We start from the raw sequence: 19,452 nt of genomic DNA, 5'->3' as shown, positions 1-19,452 counted from the left end.
ACCTAGTTACACGATTCTGCATTCATATTAGTACAATGTGCTTTTGAATATTATATTATAGCTAGAGAATTTTATGCCTTAGAAAATTGACTTCCCTTTGTCTTGCAGAAATGATAGCTTTTTCTGTAATATCTATAATTAATATTTACATATATATTTCAAAGGTTAGACTGGTAAATAAGAAATGACTCCAGAAAAACCGTTGAAATGTTTTAAACTTGTCACTTTTTGCTTCTGTGGATACCAGACATGCACGTCACTGGCCAATGGCCATGATCTAGTTTGCTCGAGGTATCCATAGCTTAAGCGTTAACGTTATGGCAAACACTCTCTATTTATATATAACGGTAGCTCGGTGGCTTTCTGTAGGCTTTGAAGTGGCTAGAAGCAGGAGATAAGCTTCAGCTTTGCTGCTAGTGTTGGAACTTTAAATTAGCAAGAACCCTAAATCACAATCCACATACATGTATCTGAACAAGAGTTTGGTTATCAATTCAATCCAAATGCATTTGATAGAAAGAAATTAATAACTTCTCACCTTTGACTGATGTATGCCTGATAAAGCCGTGAAACGGTGAATAAGGAAGAATCTTCTACTCAATGGGGACCTTATGTTCTCACTAGAATAGGGCAAGTTTCTGTATAGAACCATTTCCTCTTGAGCAGGACCGTTCCATATATAGATGTTGTTCCAAACTGCATTCCACCTATTATGGACAGCAGTTGGTAACTGAAAGCACTACTCAATCCTTATAGACATGGGGCTTTCCATCACTTCAACATGTTTGCCTTAAGGTCCTACTTTAAAGGAAGGAAGTTAACCTAATAATTAACTCTAACTGATTATAATTATAATGTGACAATTCCTTATCATGATTTGTAGAGTCCAAATAAGATTCCAACATTCTCCCACTTTGGACTTTACTAATCATGTTTATTCATCAACATTACAACGAGAATCAGTTCCTTAGTGATCACTTGAGTTAATTAACCATTCCTCACACATCTGTCATGGCTAATTTAGAAGGTCGAACTCCAGAAAACTTTGCACAACAGTTAATGCAGGCACTCTGGAATCACAATCTTCTTCACTAACCATACATGATGCTATAAAACATGTCAGTGAAACCAAGAGTTTTACCATTATACCCCCACAAAAACAGCCCTGTCTGTCTTGATGAAGCTATCATTCATCCGCTTCATCAACCACTACCTTAAGGTTGCTGCAGTTTTAACAAGCCACCCTCAGCTATCTTGCACACTGAAAAAGAGTTAAAACCACTTGAAATTTTTAAACAAGCAACCAATGCCACAAGGGAATGATACAATGCCTAAACATTCCCATAGCCAAAACTTATCAATAATTCATGTCAATACAATACATGGAATTAAACACCAAGTTCCATTCATTGGCAGCAAACAACCATAAAGTAAACAAACAAGATTGGAAGTTCGCTCCCACATATATACTAAATCAAATGATTCCGACATTCCCATCTTTGCAACGTGCTCTTTAAACATTGCTATTTTGGTCCTTTATCAAACTCCAATGAGTTTGCCAATATACTTCCAGTGAAGCATCAATTCTTCCATACACAATTAAACTAGTTAATAGTCTTAAACAGAAATAACGTAGTGTGAACAACACTCCCACTAATTTAGCATATCAACAACTTAATGTCTAAAGGACTTTCGTATAACAATAGAATTAGCCAATTATTCTAATTGGTTAGCCACAAGTATTCTTTATTGTGCGCATCCTTTAAACAAACCAGAAGGAACCTTACGGCATAAGCGCATACATTACAAATTAATATGCAAGATATAAGACAAAACAATATAGAATTAAAGAACCCATTAGTCTACAACATCATATCTTGAAACATGCATGCTTTGGTAGCAAATTTACTACGTCAATCAGTTTATACATAAGCATATTACCATAAAATTTCCTTGCATGCAAATTAATCACAATTACAATGAAAGAATGTCACAATCTTTCCTCCACAAGATATCCCTTCCATTCCTTAGCATTCATCATTTAAACATGTATGATGGATACTCAAAATCATACCAAAAATAATCCAACAGTAAGAGCTAATAAGACCAATAGAGATATAATTTATGGTTTTGCTTTTTCGAAATGCAACCTTGACTACAACTTTTATAATCACTCGAAAGGCTAGCTGCTGCCATCATGCATTGTTTAATATGCATGTATAAATAACTTGCTAGTTACAATTGCACAGAACAAAACCAATCCATGCAACCATCTCTAAAGTAATGTCAAGTATAGAACTTGGTTACAAAAAGTTATTATGCACATTTCAGGAGATGTATCAATAATTTTAGGTCTTATTGCCTGCAAAATCATTAGAAGGATCAACATGTAATCATCCAAGTGCATTCTTAATCATGTTGTCGACATAGAAGGGAAAACAAAAAAAACATATGCATTCAAAAACTTTACTACACTTTCAACGTGACTAGGACAATACAAAAACAACTCCCACATACATTTAGAACACAATGCCTATGGAACAATTTAATGAGTATGTAGCCCAAAACTTTTTACTTTTATTCTCCCACTTGGGAAAACACTCATTCACCAAAATTACTCATAAAATACGTATTCAACAGGTTATAAATTATCAGAAAATAGCAGGAAGTACGGTGCTGGAAAAACTTGCACCAGTGGTAACACATAGTCAAGAGCTGCACTGAGTTTTGGAAAAGCTTGTGCCCAAATGGAAAATGAGTGTGGAGTTCTACTGAAAACTCTTGGCACATGGTCAAAACATATTATTACCATGACTCATTTAAATGAAAACTGAATGCAAACATATTTCAGGGGCCGGTATCTAGTATCATACCAAATACAGTTTCTATGTCATTCTTCCAATAAAATTGATCACCAAAGCTGCGGAATCATTGGTACAAAAAAACATACCCAAAAACTATGAACTTCGCCTTCTTCATCTGCTCCGCTATATTAATTTTCATTATTCATGCATGATTATGTTACACCTTTGGGCAAGAAACATAAACTGCCATAATTCAGTAATAGATTATGTAACCTTATTGTATAACAGTCATGTAAAAGATTAAGAAAACAACCAAGATTTCAAGTCTTTGGACAAGAAAACAGTCAACTTAATTCTCTTAAAAAATGTTATACCCATCTCAACCCATTCATACATTCCTCTCTTTGGAAAAGAATATTGACATGTTATGAGTTTTTAAAACCATAATTTACATAATCCAATTCCTGAAGTCTTTTCACTTTGGTGAAAAACATATGTACACAAGTCTGCATTGCGAAACCTCGCTCATATATATTTTTCCTGAAGAAGTAGAGGTTAGTGTAGAAAATATTATCGTAGAAGACTTTATATTTATACAATTAACATTGATGTATTAATCCGTTAAGAATAAAAACATCAACCCTCCATGCAAGTTTTATTTTCAGCCGGAGAACTAACATTGGTTCTTTCTACAATACTATAGGGCACATCAAAAATTCGTTTACAATCTCAATTTCATTCTTTAAACATAAAGATAAATATTAATGCCTAGTTTCTATCATTTTGCAAGTTCCGTATGTAACAAAAAACTTTGTGGCTTTCTAATTAAACCTTTTTACCAAGCTTCCACTAAAACAACAAATGCCAGCTCCATAATGATTATGCCCAACCCTTGCATTGTAAGAAGATATATATGATTCAGTACATTCACAAGTCAATTTAATGGAATTTAGGGTTAGCCACATGCATAGATTACAACTCAACATAACTGCAAGTTTTTGGAACAAAGAGCAAAGAACAAACCTGATGAAGCCAGAGAGTTGATAAATAATCAATTGACACAGCAATGTAACACCTTTGGGTACGATACACAACTGCAATTTCTGTATATCATATCGATATGCACCCTTATTATGTAGCCTTTTTAATCAAAGCTCAAGTTTCAACTAATACTCTAATCTTTGGAAAAGAATATAGTTGGCTCAAAATTCATTAAAAAACCCTTATGATGATTTATAAAACCAACCGGCCAACATATTTACCCGTAGTGGATTATGAACCACAATTCCATGCAACCTCCTTAATAAACAAAATTTCCTTAAAACCCCACTTTGGTGAAAGTTCTACAAACAATTGTTTAATGGTTTAATAGCATGATTATTTGTCTAGTTAGACATGTTGCAACCTTGGCATCATTCTTGTTGGAGTTTGATTCCTTTTCTCTCTGCCTTTTTTTTATGCCATCTCTGTTTTTCCTGAAATTCCACCGAAAGGAAAGCTCCACAGAAACTCCAACAATTCCTGAATAAGACTTACCAAGAAAAGCATTAATGTGAACAATTATAATTAAAAAACAATTATAATCAAATCCAAAGAAAGCTCTAACCAGAAAACCATTAAAGCCATGTACATTAGTCCACCAAGCTTGTGCCATTCGTGATATCATAGGCAACCAAGCAATCTTCCAGACCAACCCCATTGCTGCTCGGCTTTTGCTGAGTTTCCTTCATGATGCCCTTAACGATGCCGTTGTTGTGCCTTGGCTTCCAAATTGAAGGCTTTAGTTTCCTTTAAAATTAAAGGATAAGCAATTGGCATGCCTTCCCTCATTCTCTCCATTTAGTCAAAACAACCATCTGACTTTTCCTTTTATTAATCCACAAAGTCACACATGCTTAATTCCATGTATTTATGTGATTAACTTTGATGCTTCTTTCCTGCTTTCGACTTGCTTCTGGAACCCTTTTACTTTGCCCGCCTACCACTCTAATCAATTTGGTCTTCGGTCTTTAATTGTTGCCAACTCAATTATATGAGCCAATTAATCACAATTTGCCTCCCCTCACATCTTCAATAGTTGACTTGCGCCACTGATGCTTGCATGGACTGATGCCCTCGGGTGTACGCGACCTTTTGATACAGGCGGTCACGGTTTCTGTATCGGATTCTTTTACTATCCCGGTCTCTTTCTCGTTCTCAGAGGGTTCATGTTTTTGAAGGAGAGGCCCAAGTTGTTTCCGGTGTTTTCACCATAGTATCAAACGTGATCACAATACCCAAAAGAAAACCAACAAACATTAATCGAAGAATTATAGTGCCCAGGATCAAAATATAATCAACAACAATAGTAATTAAAAGAATTGAATTTAGGGTGAGCTAATACATGCTCTGATACCAAATGTTGGAACTTTAAATTAGCAAGAACCCTAAATCACAATCCACATACATGTATCTGAACAAGAGTTTGGTTATCAATTCAATCCAAATGCATTTGATAGAAAGAAATTAATAACTTCTCACCTTTGACTGATGTATGCCTGATAAAGCCGTGAAACGGTGAATAAGGAAGAATCTTCTACTCAATGGGGACCTTATGTTCTCACTAGAATAGGGCTAGTTTCTGTATAGAACCATTTCCTCTTGAGCAGGGACCGTTCCATATATAGATGTTGTTCCAAACTGCATTCCACCTATTATGGACAGCAGTTGGTAACTGAAAGCACTACTCAATCCTTATAGACGTGGGGCTTTCCATCACTTCAACATGTTTGCCTTAAGGTCCTACTTTAAAGGAAGGAAGTTAACCTAATAATTAACTCTAACTGATTATAATTATAATGTGACAATTCCTTATCATGATTTGTAGAGTCCAAATAAGATTCCAACAGCTAGCAGATAAGAGATGGAGGGATATAACGTTAACTTGAGTGTGATGAGAAAAGGTGCCTGGACTCGAGATGAAGATGATCTTCTCATGGCAGTGCATTGAGACTCATGGAGAAGGAAAGTGGCACCAAGTTCCTTCCAAAACAGGTGTTTATGTTAATGTGTATATCCAACTGTGAAAGATGGATACGTGTATGTTAAGGTGTTTATTGATAAGTGATTTTTATATTATATATTTAACCCTATTCTTGGTATATTTTGGTTCATATTTTGGAAAAATTTTGATACTTTGAATTGTATTTTCAATATATGATTCTCGACTTCCTCTGGAGCAAAACGTGATCAAATGGACGAATTTTGGAGTAATTCTAGTTGGAATACGTTCATGAGTCAATTAGCTTGATCGTATCAAAATTTGGGATTTTTCCACCAAGCGGTTATTTTCTGGCGATAAAATAAAGGAGCGATGCGCGGTGCTGGAAAATGACGTTTCTAGGCTTAAATTGCGTTTTTGGAACCCAAGATGACCTCGGATGGTTTCGTGGCCTTCTGGAGATGTGTTCGGAATGTCCTGATCTTTAGAACAACCTATCTTGGGCCGGATTTGGAGAAGATCTGAGACTAAAACGTGGCTGGACAAGCTAGTTTAATTAGGATTTTATTTTCTAAGATATATTATTATTTTTCTTAGTTTCCTAGTTGGAATAAAAAACCTATGTCTTAGGGTTTGTGAGGGCGGAGCAAATATATTGCTTTGGCTGTCTACAATTTTTGACTATGCTTATTATTATTCAACTTCAGAGACAAAGAACTTGGCTAGGGTTCTTGGAGATTTTATACTTTAAGGTGTTTTCATTCCTTTTCTTCTTAATAATATTTTCTATGATTTCAGTTATAAATATGCATAACTAATTCCTCTTGCTAGGGAGAAACCTTGAGCCTTAGCATGAATATGTAATTTTTATTTAATTGCTTATAATTGATTGCATGCACACTTTGAATTATTGATCACTGTTTTAAACTATCTAATTATCTTGATGATTGGCCATCATTAGGATGTTTAGACAAGTAATTGGATGCAATTCGGTCGGAATATCACCGGAGGATTGAGTATTGCTTCTTATGATTGATAATTGTAATTTCATCTAAGGCGAACATCACGTTCTTAGAGGTTGCATGGTTCTTCAAACGGTTTTCATGAATCTTAATGAGTCTTGCATGTTCATATTTGATCTGAATATCACAGACGGATTGCATGTTAGATATATGTTCTTGCTTGAATATCATGAGGAGAATATGTATTAGGAAAACCTAACCTTCGAAGTGGCATGTGTAAATCATAAGTAATTGGTAGAAATTCATAGGATTGCTAGGTGATGGTGGAACCCTAGTGCCCTTATAAATTGGTATTTAAAACTCTTTTCTTCGCTTATTTTAGTTTTTGTTTAAAATTCGTTTTTAATATTATCCACTCTCAAACTCTCTTTTCTCAAGTTTTAATTCTAAATATTTAATTAGGAATTGTTTCTACATAAATTATCCAAATAGTCCTTGAGGAAAACGACCTTGCATGAGCATCTATACTACAATATCCTTGTATTCTTGCAAGTATTTCATGTGATTTTAATCCCATTTGCATAGACGTTAAAAATCCTATCATTTATGTAAAGCATTTTATTAGTCTTTCATTCTAAGACCTTCTGCCAATTGGTTTCAAGTCAGATGTTCTGCTTTTATCAATGCTTTAGAAACGGCCATACATGAGCCAAGTCGAGAGAGTTAGTCCCACATCGGAAACTTCCTCTTGAAAACCCATCGCAGACATATTTGCAGTACGTAGAAAGATGTTATAAACTTTGCATTGTGTGTATATGCAGGCTTAAACAGGTGCAGGAAGAGCTGCAGGCTAAGATGGTTGAACTACCTGAAGCCAAATATTAAGAGAGGGGACTTTATGGAGGATGAAGTAGATCTTATAATTAGGCTTCACAAGCTTTTAGGGAACAGGTACTAATTAATATATATAAACACCTCTTTCAATTCCTGTCCTAGCTAAAGGACACCCCACATCGTCCTTATTATTGTACTTGTTGATGTCCTTAACTAATTGAGCTCATGCTTCTATTATTACGTTCATTACATACATTTTATGCATATATGTGCCAGAATACAACGTTCTCTAGTTATTTCTTTGTGGAAAATGCTATATTATAGCACGAGAATCTAAACCACAAAATCATTGGAGAGGGCCAGTGTCATGTCACCATAGTTAACCATCATTTTTGGGTACTTTAATCCAGTTTCAAAATTTTGAGTCGTTGAATTTAGTCTAATTTTTCTAGTTTTCAACTTTAATTATAATTTTTTACTTATGCCTCTTTACTCAAAACTTTAATTTGAATATTTAAATATCAAAATCTAATCACTTTTATGAAAAATAATTAAAAGAAATTTTATGTCGTCATATATGATATGAAAATCTAACCGCTTTCATCGAAAATAGTGAAAAGAAAATTTATATGTCACATATATGATTCCTATGTTTTTTTTTTTTGTCAAACGATAAATTTTGTTAGATTAGATGTTAAATTAGTCATCGGCTGGTTTTGAACCCATGCCGTCATGCAAGGGCTCCACACAATTAATTTGCATGTCACATATATGATTCCTATGGTTGATAAAATACAATTAATTTGTGGTAGAGGTATCTACGAAAATGAATAAAAATAATCTATCTATCATCCATGAAAATGGTTCGAAGAAATTTCATCTTCCATACATTAATAAATTCACACTAGTATATAAGCTCATATATATAATACATTACTAAATTAGTTAACACTATAATGGAGATAGAAGAAAAAATTGAGATACAAATTAGAAGCAAGAAAAATAACAAACAATATTTAATTTTTATATTTAATCCAAAATTGAGTAAAAGATAAACCTATAAATAAGGGATGATTTTTATCACAATTTAATGAAAAAATAATAAAAAAAACCGATGTGAATAATCAGTGAATGAACATAATCCAAGAAAGTGGACTAAATCTAATAATGATCTACAAAATTGGACTTATATTAAGTTTACTCTTCAATTTTTTTTACATTATAATATTACACCTTAAAGGGGCAAAGTTGTTTTTGCGTTAAGCCAAAACAATAAATTATTCATAATAAATATGTATCAAACTCGACATCATTGAAAATCGAACCTTAGATCTTATACTTGCAAATGAAGAAAAATATTAAGTACTAGATATATATAAAGTCTTATATATCAACCGGAGTGTAGAAACTCCCCCATTAAATGGCTACTTCTCCTCAAACAGTATTTTTTATTACAAGCTATGTTCTACGTTTAGAGAATAAGGGAGAGTTTGAACCCAATATGCCAATTCAAAAAAATTATCTTAAAATTATTAGATTTTAGAGTCAATTATTATTATTATTATTATTTAACAAACAATAACGACAATGGATTAAATTGTTAGTGGTTAGAGGGGAGAGAGATGGCTGGAGGTCGAACTCGCACTAAGGTGTATAAACATTATTGTTTTTTGTCACTATTATAAAGCCCCAATATGCTTAATTAATTGTTTACCGACCCAAATTGTTATGTAATAATTACACACAGAAATTTAATTTTTGTATTAAAATTAGTTCACTCCATTTAATTCTAAAGAAGAAGAATGTTTATGCTTTTTTTTTTTTTTTTTTTTTTTTTTTTTTTGCTTCGTTCATCTTATTTTTCATCCAAACGTATTCATCATTTTTTTCATTCGTGTTATGTACTCAGGTAGTCATTGATTGTTGGAAGACTTCCAGGAAGAACAGCGAATGATGTGAAGAATTATTGGAACACACAATTGCGGACTGATTCTTGCTTGAAAATGGTGAAAAATGAATCCCAAGAACCGAGAAAGACCGTTGTGATAAGACCTCAACCCCGGAGCTTCACCAAAAATTCATATTACTTGAGCAATAAAGAACCAATACTGGACCATATTCAATCAGCAGAAGACGAGGATATACTTTTGAAAGAACTGCATGTCCCAGCCTTGAGTTAGAGGAAGAACTCTTCACAGGTTTTGGGTTGATGATATGCGATAGGTGGCAAAATCATGTCAGTTTTCTGAATAAGGACAGGAGAGGTGATTTCTCCTTTAACATGCACCCTTGGAATCATTCAAAAGAAGAATAACCAGTGAAAATGATTCTCACTTCTTTAGTATCATCTAGTTTGTGTACTATTATTTTCCTTACTCGTACTAGTTTAGTATTATTGTTTGATTATAAATAATAAATAAAAGCTCCCCACCTTATTAAACAGCTGTAAAAACTTGATATCTTTATTTGTAGAAGTCACATCAAATGAAATAAAATCAGCAACTACCACTACCAAGTTTTTTCGTGTACAACTGTGGTTGAATCTTAAAAGCAATACAAACGAACATCTTAAAAGAATTTCTGTACTTGTTTCTTCTGCATTTCAAAGATTGCAAAGGTTACCCACAAAAAAGAAGTCACTACCACTCTTACGTTAATCAAAACTGCCACATGATCTTGTTAATTAATTGGACCATATCTTCAACCCAAAAGTCTGTGAATGGATCTTCGTCAAACCCAAGACTAGAAAATGCTGTTTTGTGAAGTATACTATCGGGGTTCTCATCCAACAAGGTTTTTCAACAACCAGTTTGATTCTCTATTGGATGGGGTCCTTGGAATTTTTTGCTAGTGGTTTTCTGATTTATTTTGTTTTGCAATCGCCATTTGACCTTCTAAACATAGTGAACTATTGGAGAATGTTTGTGGTCGAGGTCTTATAGCGATGGGCTTCATTATCTTATGGAGTTTCACTTGTACCTGTTCTGCATGTGAAGCTATCTTGCTCCGTATTCGAGTGTTTCAATAGCTTTTCACATCATTCCCACCTCTTCCAGGAAGTCTTCCAGCAATCTATGACCACCTTATATATGAACACAACGAATGCAACAGTTGTAACATCCCACATCGCCCAGGGGAGCGATCCTTAAATGTATATTCTCATCCCTACCTAGCACGAGGCCTTTTGGGAGCTCACTGGCTTCGGGTTCCGTCGGAACTCCGAAGTTAAGCGAGAAGGGGGCTAGAGCACTCCCAGGATGGGTGACCCACTGGAAAGTTGCTCGTGAGTTCCCAGAAACAAAACCGTGAGGGAATGGTAAGCCCAAAGCAGACAATATCGTGCTACGGTGGTGGAGCGGGCCCGGGAAGTGATCCGCCCCGGGCCGGGATGTGACAATTAGTATCAGAGCCTGACCCTGGCCGCGAGTGTGCCGACGAGGACGTCGGGCCCCTAAGGGGGGTGGATTGTAACATCCCACATCGCCCAGGGGAGCGATCCTTAAATGTATATTCCCATCCCTACCTAGCACGAGGCCTTTTGAGAGCTCACTGGCTTCAGGTTCCGTCGGAACTCCGAAGTTAAGCGAGAAGGGGGCTAGAGCACTCCCAGGATGGGTGACCCACTGGGAAGTTGCTCCTGAGTTCCTAGAAACAAAACCGTGAGGGCGTGGTCGGGCCCAAAGCGGACAATATCGTGCTACGGTGGTGGAGCGGGCCCGGGAAGTGATTCGCCCCGGGCCGGGATGTGCCAATATTGTGACATCCCACATCGCCCAGGGGAGCGATCCTTAAATGTATATTCCCATCCCTACCTAGCACGAGGCCTTTTGGGAGCTCATTGACTTCGAGTTCCGTAGGAACTCCGAAGTTAAGCGAGAAGGAGGCCAGAGCACTCCCAGGATGGGTGACCCACTGGGAAGTTGCTCGTGAGTTCCCAGAAACAAAACCGTGAGGGCGTGGTCGGGGCCCAAAGCGGACAATATCGTGCTACGGTGGTGGAGCGGGCCCGGGAAGTGGTCCGCCCCGGGCCGGGATGTGACAATTGGTATCAGAGCCTAACCCTAGCCGTGGTGTACCGACGAGGACGTCGGGCCCCTAAAAGGGGTGGATTGTGACATCCCACATCGTCCAGGGGAGCGATCCTTAAATGTATATTCCCATCCTTACCTAGCACAAGGCCTTTTGGGAGCTCATTGACTTCGAGTTCCGTAGGAACTCCGAAGTTAAGCGATAAGGAGGCCAGAGCACTCCCAGGATGGGTGACCCACTGGGAAGTTGCTCGTGAGTTCCCAGAAACAAAACCGTGAGGGCGTGGTCGGGGCCCAAAGCGGACAATATCGTGCTACGGTGGTGGAGCGGGCCCGAGAAGTGGTCCGCCCCAGGCCAGGATGTGACAACAGATATTGGGTGAAAAATCATAGTGGTTTAGCGAATTATTCCACCTTCCATCTCACCCCTCCCCAGTATCAAAGTTGTGAAAGAAACAAAAAAGTGAAAAAGGCAAACCAAACAAAAAGAAAAAATAGTAGCATTTGCATTTTGTAATAAAAAATACTTTTCGAAACGTTGTGTATAAACTTGGGTAAAATGTCGATTTAGTCTCTAAATTATAATCTGCTTGAAAATTAGGTTGCTAAACTATTTTTTCGAAAAGAAACCAGTCATTTTACATCCCTAATATTACATTCGAAGCTATTTTATTCAATTTTTTGTCAATTTAAGTCATGTGACTTGCATGTGATACACTTTAGAGAGTAGACCGGTAGCTTTTCATAGTTTAAGGACTTATTTTCTTCGAAGAAAGAGTGTATGGAGTAAACTTTAAAGGATAAATTAGACGTTTGATTCACAACCTATATCCAACATTATAAGCTTATAGGCAAAAAAAATGGCAGCAATATCCTCTAAAATGTGTCATGTGACTTATAAATTGACAAAAAAATTGGATAAAATAGCTTTGAGTATAATATTATGGATGAAATTAGCAGTTTTTAATGAATTTAGGGACTTATTTTATCCAAAAATTAATTCAGGAACTTAATTCTTGCTAAGGTGATAATTCAGGGACTAAATCGGCAGTTCACGCTATAAAATTTAAAGCAATAAAGATAGATGTGGCGATTGTTGAGAATGGGGGACCTTGTATGACTTATAAGTAAGTTAGGCTAAACTCCATATGGCTAATTGGTTTTATGGTGGAACCTTAACTTTCTTCGTGGTATTAGAGCAGGTTGTCCCACTGTGAAGCCAAACGGCCACATGTGTTCCACGTCACCTGTTGTGTTGTAATGTTTTAGGCTTAAAAATTCGTCACATGTGAGGGGGTGTCTTAAGAATGAAGGACCTTGCATTGGCTTATAAGTAAGTTGGCTACTCCCTATGTTGCCCAATTGATTTTATTGTGGAACCTCAACTTTCCTCAACGATAATCTTACACAATTCATTGGCACAACATGAAGAAGTATGTGTTCCAATGAGGCATCTCAACCTCTATAAATACGGAAGCCCCCTACAGTCACAAATAAACTTTTCATTGTTTACATGATTATACATAGAGTGCACTAAATATTAGAGAACCTTATTGAGTCCATATCCCTATATTGTGGTAATTATACCAAATAATTATATCTGGTAAAATCACTTCAACGGGACCAAGTCCCTTTAGAAGGTACAGACTTGGGTTCATAGCCTTCTTTGGTCTAACCCTAAGTCCCTTCAGAAGTTTACGTAAACAAAGGAACTCACGTATTTGTTGTGCCATAACCCTTTATTCAGCCTCAGCCGAAGAACATGACACCTCCTTTTGTTTCTTATTATGCCATGTAACTAAATTTCCTCCCACCTTCAGTGAGTGCATAAATTGGTGAACAACGCTTTCAACATAGGCAATAACGAGATGAGTATAAGCTAATAAATTAATCGCCCTACAAGCCTTCAATATCTACCCTTATCAACATGCACCTGATTAGGATATATACCCAAATGATGGTTTTCAATAATAGGTACACTTCAAATCATCTTTGTTTTCTTGAGAAAATGTACGAGAATTCAAAGAGGAATTTGAAGGTCCATTGGCACGAGGATTTGCATTTGGCTGAGACACCATGGCCACGACAACTCCTCCTCCTTGGCTGCTGCCACTACAGCACTACTTTCACCCATAATGGTGGCTTGGCGTTGTGCTTCACGACGGACAATATAAAACACCAGGGTTGAGTTCGCAGGATGTCACTTTGAATTTCATTGAATACATCGTCAAGGCCCGCCAGGAAAGCAGACACATGGTCCAATTGAATCTCCTCCTGCAGCGTCTTCAAATGTTTTGCACATTCCATTTTGATCAGCCTTTGTTGATCCAACTCTTGCCACACAGATTTGATGTCGCATAGCACACACCAACTGGACGTCCCTCCTGTCAAAGTCTAAAGGACTTAACCTTCTACCCATAAATGTGGGATATATCAGAGCCGTCATAGTGAGTTCGAGCAACCTCCTCCCACACTTCTTTGGCAGTTCAAAGGTGAATGAAAAAACCCATGAGAGCCGACTTTATAGAGTTAATTAAATATCATTTTACAATGGCATTCCCAGTCTCCAATGTCTCGAAATCAACACTTCATTCACTAGGTTCCTTGACACTCCCCGTCAAGAACCCCTTCTTACCATGTCCTGCATGTGCCATCTCTAATACCTTGGGTCAAAGAGGATAATTTGATCCACTCAATTTCATTGCATTAGGCACAGCGAAAGCATCACTCTGGGTCACAACTGAATTCAATACATAACTATTTGTTGAACCAATGATCCCTTCTTTCAACTTTTGCCCTGAACTTAGCTCTGAAAAGTTCACCATCCTGACAAAGGAAGGCAGCAGCAGCAGTCAAGCACAGACGGGCACTGGTACAGCAGATACAGCACGCACATCACAGTTTGTACTTTGAAGCAGCAGCAGGATCACAGCCGTGCAGGTAATTAGGGTCAGGGTTAGAATCGCACTGGGCTCATATGCCAAGTATAAACATACACAATGCCTAATCTCACAAGGAAAGAAATATACACAATCTTTTTCTTACCAAAACAAGGGAGTCCTAGAATCTTTACAAATCACCTCAAGCCAACATAAACGACCGCAGCTGCAGATTGCTATATACATGAACAGATCACAACTCCTCGAGGGAAGAGTTGTTGTGTTTAATATATACGGCATTATGCCTATGTTCTGTGCAATTTAACATCTGCAACACATATATTATACAAAAGAGGCCGATATATAGTAGTTTTAAATGGACAAGAAAATAGACAAACTTAGGAAAACCTATACAATACCCCGCCTACCTTGCCTTGACAATAATTCAACAAATATGCATCAAACTGTAGATAAGAAACGACATTGTCATATATCTCGACAAGGGTCTGGAAACCTGGCATATGCTTCAATCGGACACTTTATTTTTTTATTATTTTTCAATCTGCCTTATCGATTGCTGAATGATGGCGAGCATGCCTAGTATAAGAGTAAGCTGCAAGCGCTGAACCAGTCGCACCAAATGACTTCTTAGCAAGGCCCAGAGATTTCTTTGTTGCCAGCAACACGATCCAAAAGAATCCAATCCAACCTAATTAGGGGAACAAAGAAATATGATAAGAACCTTGACTCAATGGGAAGTGGAATAATAGACAATTCAAAATATAGATCGATCAGCCATCGATGAACTGTATTATACAGGCCATCAATTTGATGCAAAGCCCAGAATTTCCGGTAAGAAGTGCACATATATTCAAATAATGTAGCATACAGAAAATCAAGTGGCAAAAAGTTAATTGCGGTCAGTAGCTTGGTCGCTCTTAAGTACATAGACTAATTGTTTGTATCTTGATCAAATGTTACTGTGGTGTATATTTAATCAGAGAGAGTAGCAGCCTGATTGCAAGGTCATACATTTAACCATGGGGCACGCAAACACTTCAACAGAACCAAAAGAAAGGCAACAACTAGGACCCCTAAATAATCACAAAGAACAGAGACAAGGACCCCTGAAACCTTACACACTATCTTCGCCTTAGGGTCGTTAATTTTGAATGGAAATTTCTTTTCATAAACTTATTACTTACTGTCTCATCTATATGTATTAGTAGACCTGATAAGTACGATTGTTGCAAATTTAGAAAGCTACCACTAACATAGTGGTAAATGCCTTATACGACACTTTTAGTCAATATAGGTTGTTCTTCGATATGTAGGGGTAAGTATTAAAAACTAGAGAGAATTAGCAGAAGTAATGGTTAATTGGTCATCCCGTCCTACCTGTAGTAAACAGAACAGCTCCCATTGCAGTTATTGTTGTGGCAGAAATAACAAAAACAGCCACTGATAATGCTCCAATGTATATAACTGTTACACAGGCAAAGAAAATGGCCAAGAATCCTCCGGCAGCTGCCAAAGACAGTAGGAGAGAAATAACAACGGCATTGAAAGTTGCTGCCATTAAGAAAAGCATGAAGACAAGCAATCCTGTCAAGGCAACAAGAGTAATTGTGCCAACCTGCATCAAAAGAATCAGTTGTTAACTCAAGTGTCTCCTCGAAATTATCTATAATAATATCAATCATCAATAGTCAAACTGTAAAATTAGACTTGTTCAAATCACAGCAATTGAAAGTTCGAACAATAAGACAAAAAATTTGAGCAAAAGTGCATTTTCTTTGGTGATTAGTTATTATTCATGAAGACATATTAAACATAATGTCTTAGATCCATGATATAGAAAATTGCACGGAAATGTAGGCTTAACTTAAAAGAAAAATTATCCTTACTCAACATATACCAAACAACTAAGAAGCTAATACAAGATGAATTTATCTGATGATGGAAACAGATTTATCATTCACAAGAATAGCTGGTCTGTAGCCTATAAAACATAAATACAACAGAGGTAAAAAGGCAGATGCTGCCGGCACAATAATAGACGTTTGCTCTTTACAACAGTACTAAGACTAACACAACTAGTACAATTGAGCTATCATACTGTGAACTCTGTTGTCTATCATGCCCCCTCAAACTTGGTGTGCGAAAGAAGAAATCTAGCAGAAGCCAAACAACCGGGAAATATCTCAGTACGTTGATCCTGACTGAGCACATATTGAACAAGGGATATCCTTACAGGTAACTTTTTCCCCAACAAAGTATTCACTCCTTTGAATTTCCTTGAGTTTTTTAACTACAATACATTCTTCTACTTCTATTCTACTTTATGTTTCTTCTTATTCTTCTAAGTCTTCCTCATCTATTCTACGTGCAGCCCTCGTGGAGCATTTGTTTCCTCTCCTTTTTGTATTCAATCACCATCCTATGCAAATGAGATCCAAATCTGGCATCTCTAAGAAAACAGTTATGGTTTCTAATGCACTATTCATCTATGCAATCATCACCTACTACTGAATCTACTTTTTCTGTGGTTTTTAAATCCCTGAATGGACAGCTGCAGTGGCAGAGGTTTACAGCCGTTCAACAAGAAGGAACTTGATATTTGGCTCCTCTTCCACCCGATAAGGAAACACAAGAAACAGAAGTATCCCTACTGATGTGCTCCCCCATCACCATAATATACATGGTCAATGCAATGGGACAATAAAGCAGCAGATAATCGAGACATAATACATTCATAGGTATTTGTGCATATCACAGACCAATGGGGAGAAAGACACTAACAAGACCAACTCCTACCCCTATCCCTAATTCCCTCATAAGCAAAACTCCATACAATGTGAACCCAATGTAGTGCAGAATGCCCAGCGGGACTCCAAATCCATGAGCTTTTTCTTGTGTCCCATTGATGAATTAAAGGTCGTACCCAGTGCACAAGGCTCCCGCTTTACGCAGGGTCTGGGAGAGGTGAATGTCGGCTAGCCTTACCCCCATTTATGGAGAGGCTGCTCCCAAGTCTCGAACCCGAGACCTACCGCTCATGGGCGAAGGCACTTGCCATCGCACCAAGTGCGACCTCTTGTCCCATTGATGAATTGACCCGACAAATTTTGATGCAGCTGAATTCCGCCACCATAGTTATGAAACATCATTTCCCCTCTTCCCTTCAACTAACTAAATCTAATTTAATTGACCAAAATCACGAAACGGTTGACAAAGAATGTAATTTGATTCAATCACCAAAATAAACATCAACATCCATAAAACATACCAAACACATTCCAACTAACATCCCATAACTGAAACAATGGATTTTCTAGTATGCACGGGACCATACTAAACGCCGAGATCCTTGGCCATTGAACCCGTTTGATGCACATCCAACCCTCCACTGGTTTAGTGCATACCATACGCCGGAGCATAGTAAAACTTTCGCTAAAACAAAACAAATGTTATATCGAGAGCTAAACAATCTGTTGTCTTTATAGCAATGTACAAACCCCAGATGCAAAATGTACAACCTTCATAAGCACGCAGAGCTCTGGAAGCAAAAAAAATCAAACTCTATCTTCTCCTAGATTGCAACATACAACTAGATAAAGCGCCAGGTACAAGTAGTTCAAGAGCTAAGGTCACCGACAATACTCACAGAGATGACCAGGAGTGCACGGAGAGGACTCCCCCTCCGAGTCCACAGAAGAACGTTCCGCCCACTGTTTCTAGAAGCTTCGCGAAGCAGCGGAACGTTCTTGGCTAGGGAGGTTTTGATCCGGTGAAACAGCGGAGCAGCAGCGCCGGCACTGGTGGAGCCGGGGAAGAAGATCTCAATGATCAGATGGTGGAAAACGCCGTAGAGAGTCTCCTCCCGTTTGGTGTGGACCTCGCCGTCGTGGTCGATGACGTCCACGTGGACTCCGCCGTTGGTTCCGTACGGCTCCGCCATTGGGGCACTGAACGGACAGTTCGCTGAGCAAGGAGTGATGTAACTCTAATTTGGCGATTAGCGATTTTGGCAGTTGGAGGAATAATGTTGTTTGTGATGATGATAATGTTTGAGGTGGTTGACTTGATGGGTGGCCGCTGGAGGCGCTACGTGCGCGTCTCAAGGCCCAACGATCGGAAATTACCGGGAAGTTTTAGTTTTCTTTAGAAAAAGACAGTTCCGCCCTTACTCGTACCGAATGCGCCGCTATGCTAACCCGAGTAATTTTTGACGTGCTTAATGTGATCTTTCAAATTAAATGGTAGTGAACAGATTTCACACACTGTATCCAATAAGCCCAAGATTCAGCTATAAGTTCAAATTACCAGGCTCGATCAATACTAATCATAGTTAATAAATTATGAAATTAGTATAATATGTGAAAAATACCGAGCTTTATTATTAGGCAACTTTGCTAAAAAAATATTTTGAAAATTTCGGTAATTTTTTAAAATTTTAAAATTTATTTATTTTTACATTAAAATACTAATCGGGGATTTTATAGGTATTATGAAAAATGGGTCAAAACAATATGTATTAAACGTGAAAAGTTCGTATCTACATTAATCATAATACATGCAATTTAACGGTTAATTATAAATGTACAAAAAATAGGAGTGTTAAAAACATACGTACGTACGTATTTGATACATATATTATATGTGAATTTACTACCTTATTTATCATGGTTCTAGAAAATGCTAGGCACTAGTCTAGGCCTAGCGCCTAGATGGGTAGGTGAGGCCTAGGCTAAATAGGCGGATTAAGTAAATTTATTATATATCTTTAATACTTTAGTGAATTTAATAGAATAAGATAAAAGTTTAAATGAGTACAAACATGTAGCACGTTACCAAATATATTTTAAAGATTACATAAATTGATAATAAAATTTAATAAAAAAATAAAGGTGTCAATTATGATTTGGACAACAATTTAAAAAAATAATAAAAAAGTCGGAAGGG

General features: G+C 37.2%; 1 protein-coding gene, 3 long non-coding RNA genes and 1 pseudogene across 4 annotated transcripts; 2 read left to right on the top strand and 3 right to left on the bottom strand.

Moving 5' to 3' along the window:
- Nucleotides 1-1,153: 1,153 nt before the first annotated feature.
- LOC126611026 (uncharacterized) lies at nucleotides 1,154-5,705 on the bottom strand. The gene is made up of 3 exons (XR_007618669.1): nucleotides 3,828-5,705; nucleotides 2,951-3,695; nucleotides 1,154-1,261 (listed from the first exon to the last, which is right to left on the bottom strand). It is a non-coding gene; the product is annotated as an uncharacterized LOC126611026 (long non-coding RNA).
- On the top strand, nucleotides 5,697-10,044 carry LOC126611017 (transcription factor MYB114-like; annotated as a pseudogene).
- Nucleotides 10,045-10,695: 651 nt separating this feature from the next.
- On the top strand, nucleotides 10,696-11,699 carry LOC126611031 (uncharacterized). Its single transcript, XR_007618673.1, has 2 exons — nucleotides 10,696-10,785; nucleotides 11,140-11,699. It is a non-coding gene; the product is annotated as an uncharacterized LOC126611031 (long non-coding RNA).
- Nucleotides 11,700-14,728: 3,029 nt separating this feature from the next.
- Nucleotides 14,729-18,540, bottom strand: LOC126611016 (uncharacterized). The gene is made up of 3 exons (XM_050279201.1): nucleotides 18,155-18,540; nucleotides 15,886-16,123; nucleotides 14,729-15,196 (listed from the first exon to the last, which is right to left on the bottom strand). Exons 1-3 carry the CDS (start codon nucleotides 18,446-18,448, stop codon nucleotides 15,045-15,047), a joined length of 684 nt encoding a protein of 227 aa, XP_050135158.1. The 5' UTR covers nucleotides 18,449-18,540; the 3' UTR covers nucleotides 14,729-15,044.
- LOC126611027 (uncharacterized) lies at nucleotides 16,373-18,148 on the bottom strand. Its single transcript, XR_007618670.1, has 2 exons — nucleotides 17,582-18,148; nucleotides 16,373-17,399 (listed from the first exon to the last, which is right to left on the bottom strand). It is a non-coding gene; the product is annotated as an uncharacterized LOC126611027 (long non-coding RNA).
- Nucleotides 18,541-19,452: the final 912 nt, after the last annotated feature.

This window comes from Malus sylvestris, chromosome 17, assembly GCF_916048215.2.
Source record: "Malus sylvestris chromosome 17, drMalSylv7.2, whole genome shotgun sequence".
In the NCBI taxonomy this organism is placed as follows: domain Eukaryota; kingdom Viridiplantae; phylum Streptophyta; class Magnoliopsida; order Rosales; family Rosaceae; genus Malus; species Malus sylvestris.
Note: the sequence above shows the minus strand (reverse complement) of the source record. Positions and strands in the feature narration are given on the sequence as shown.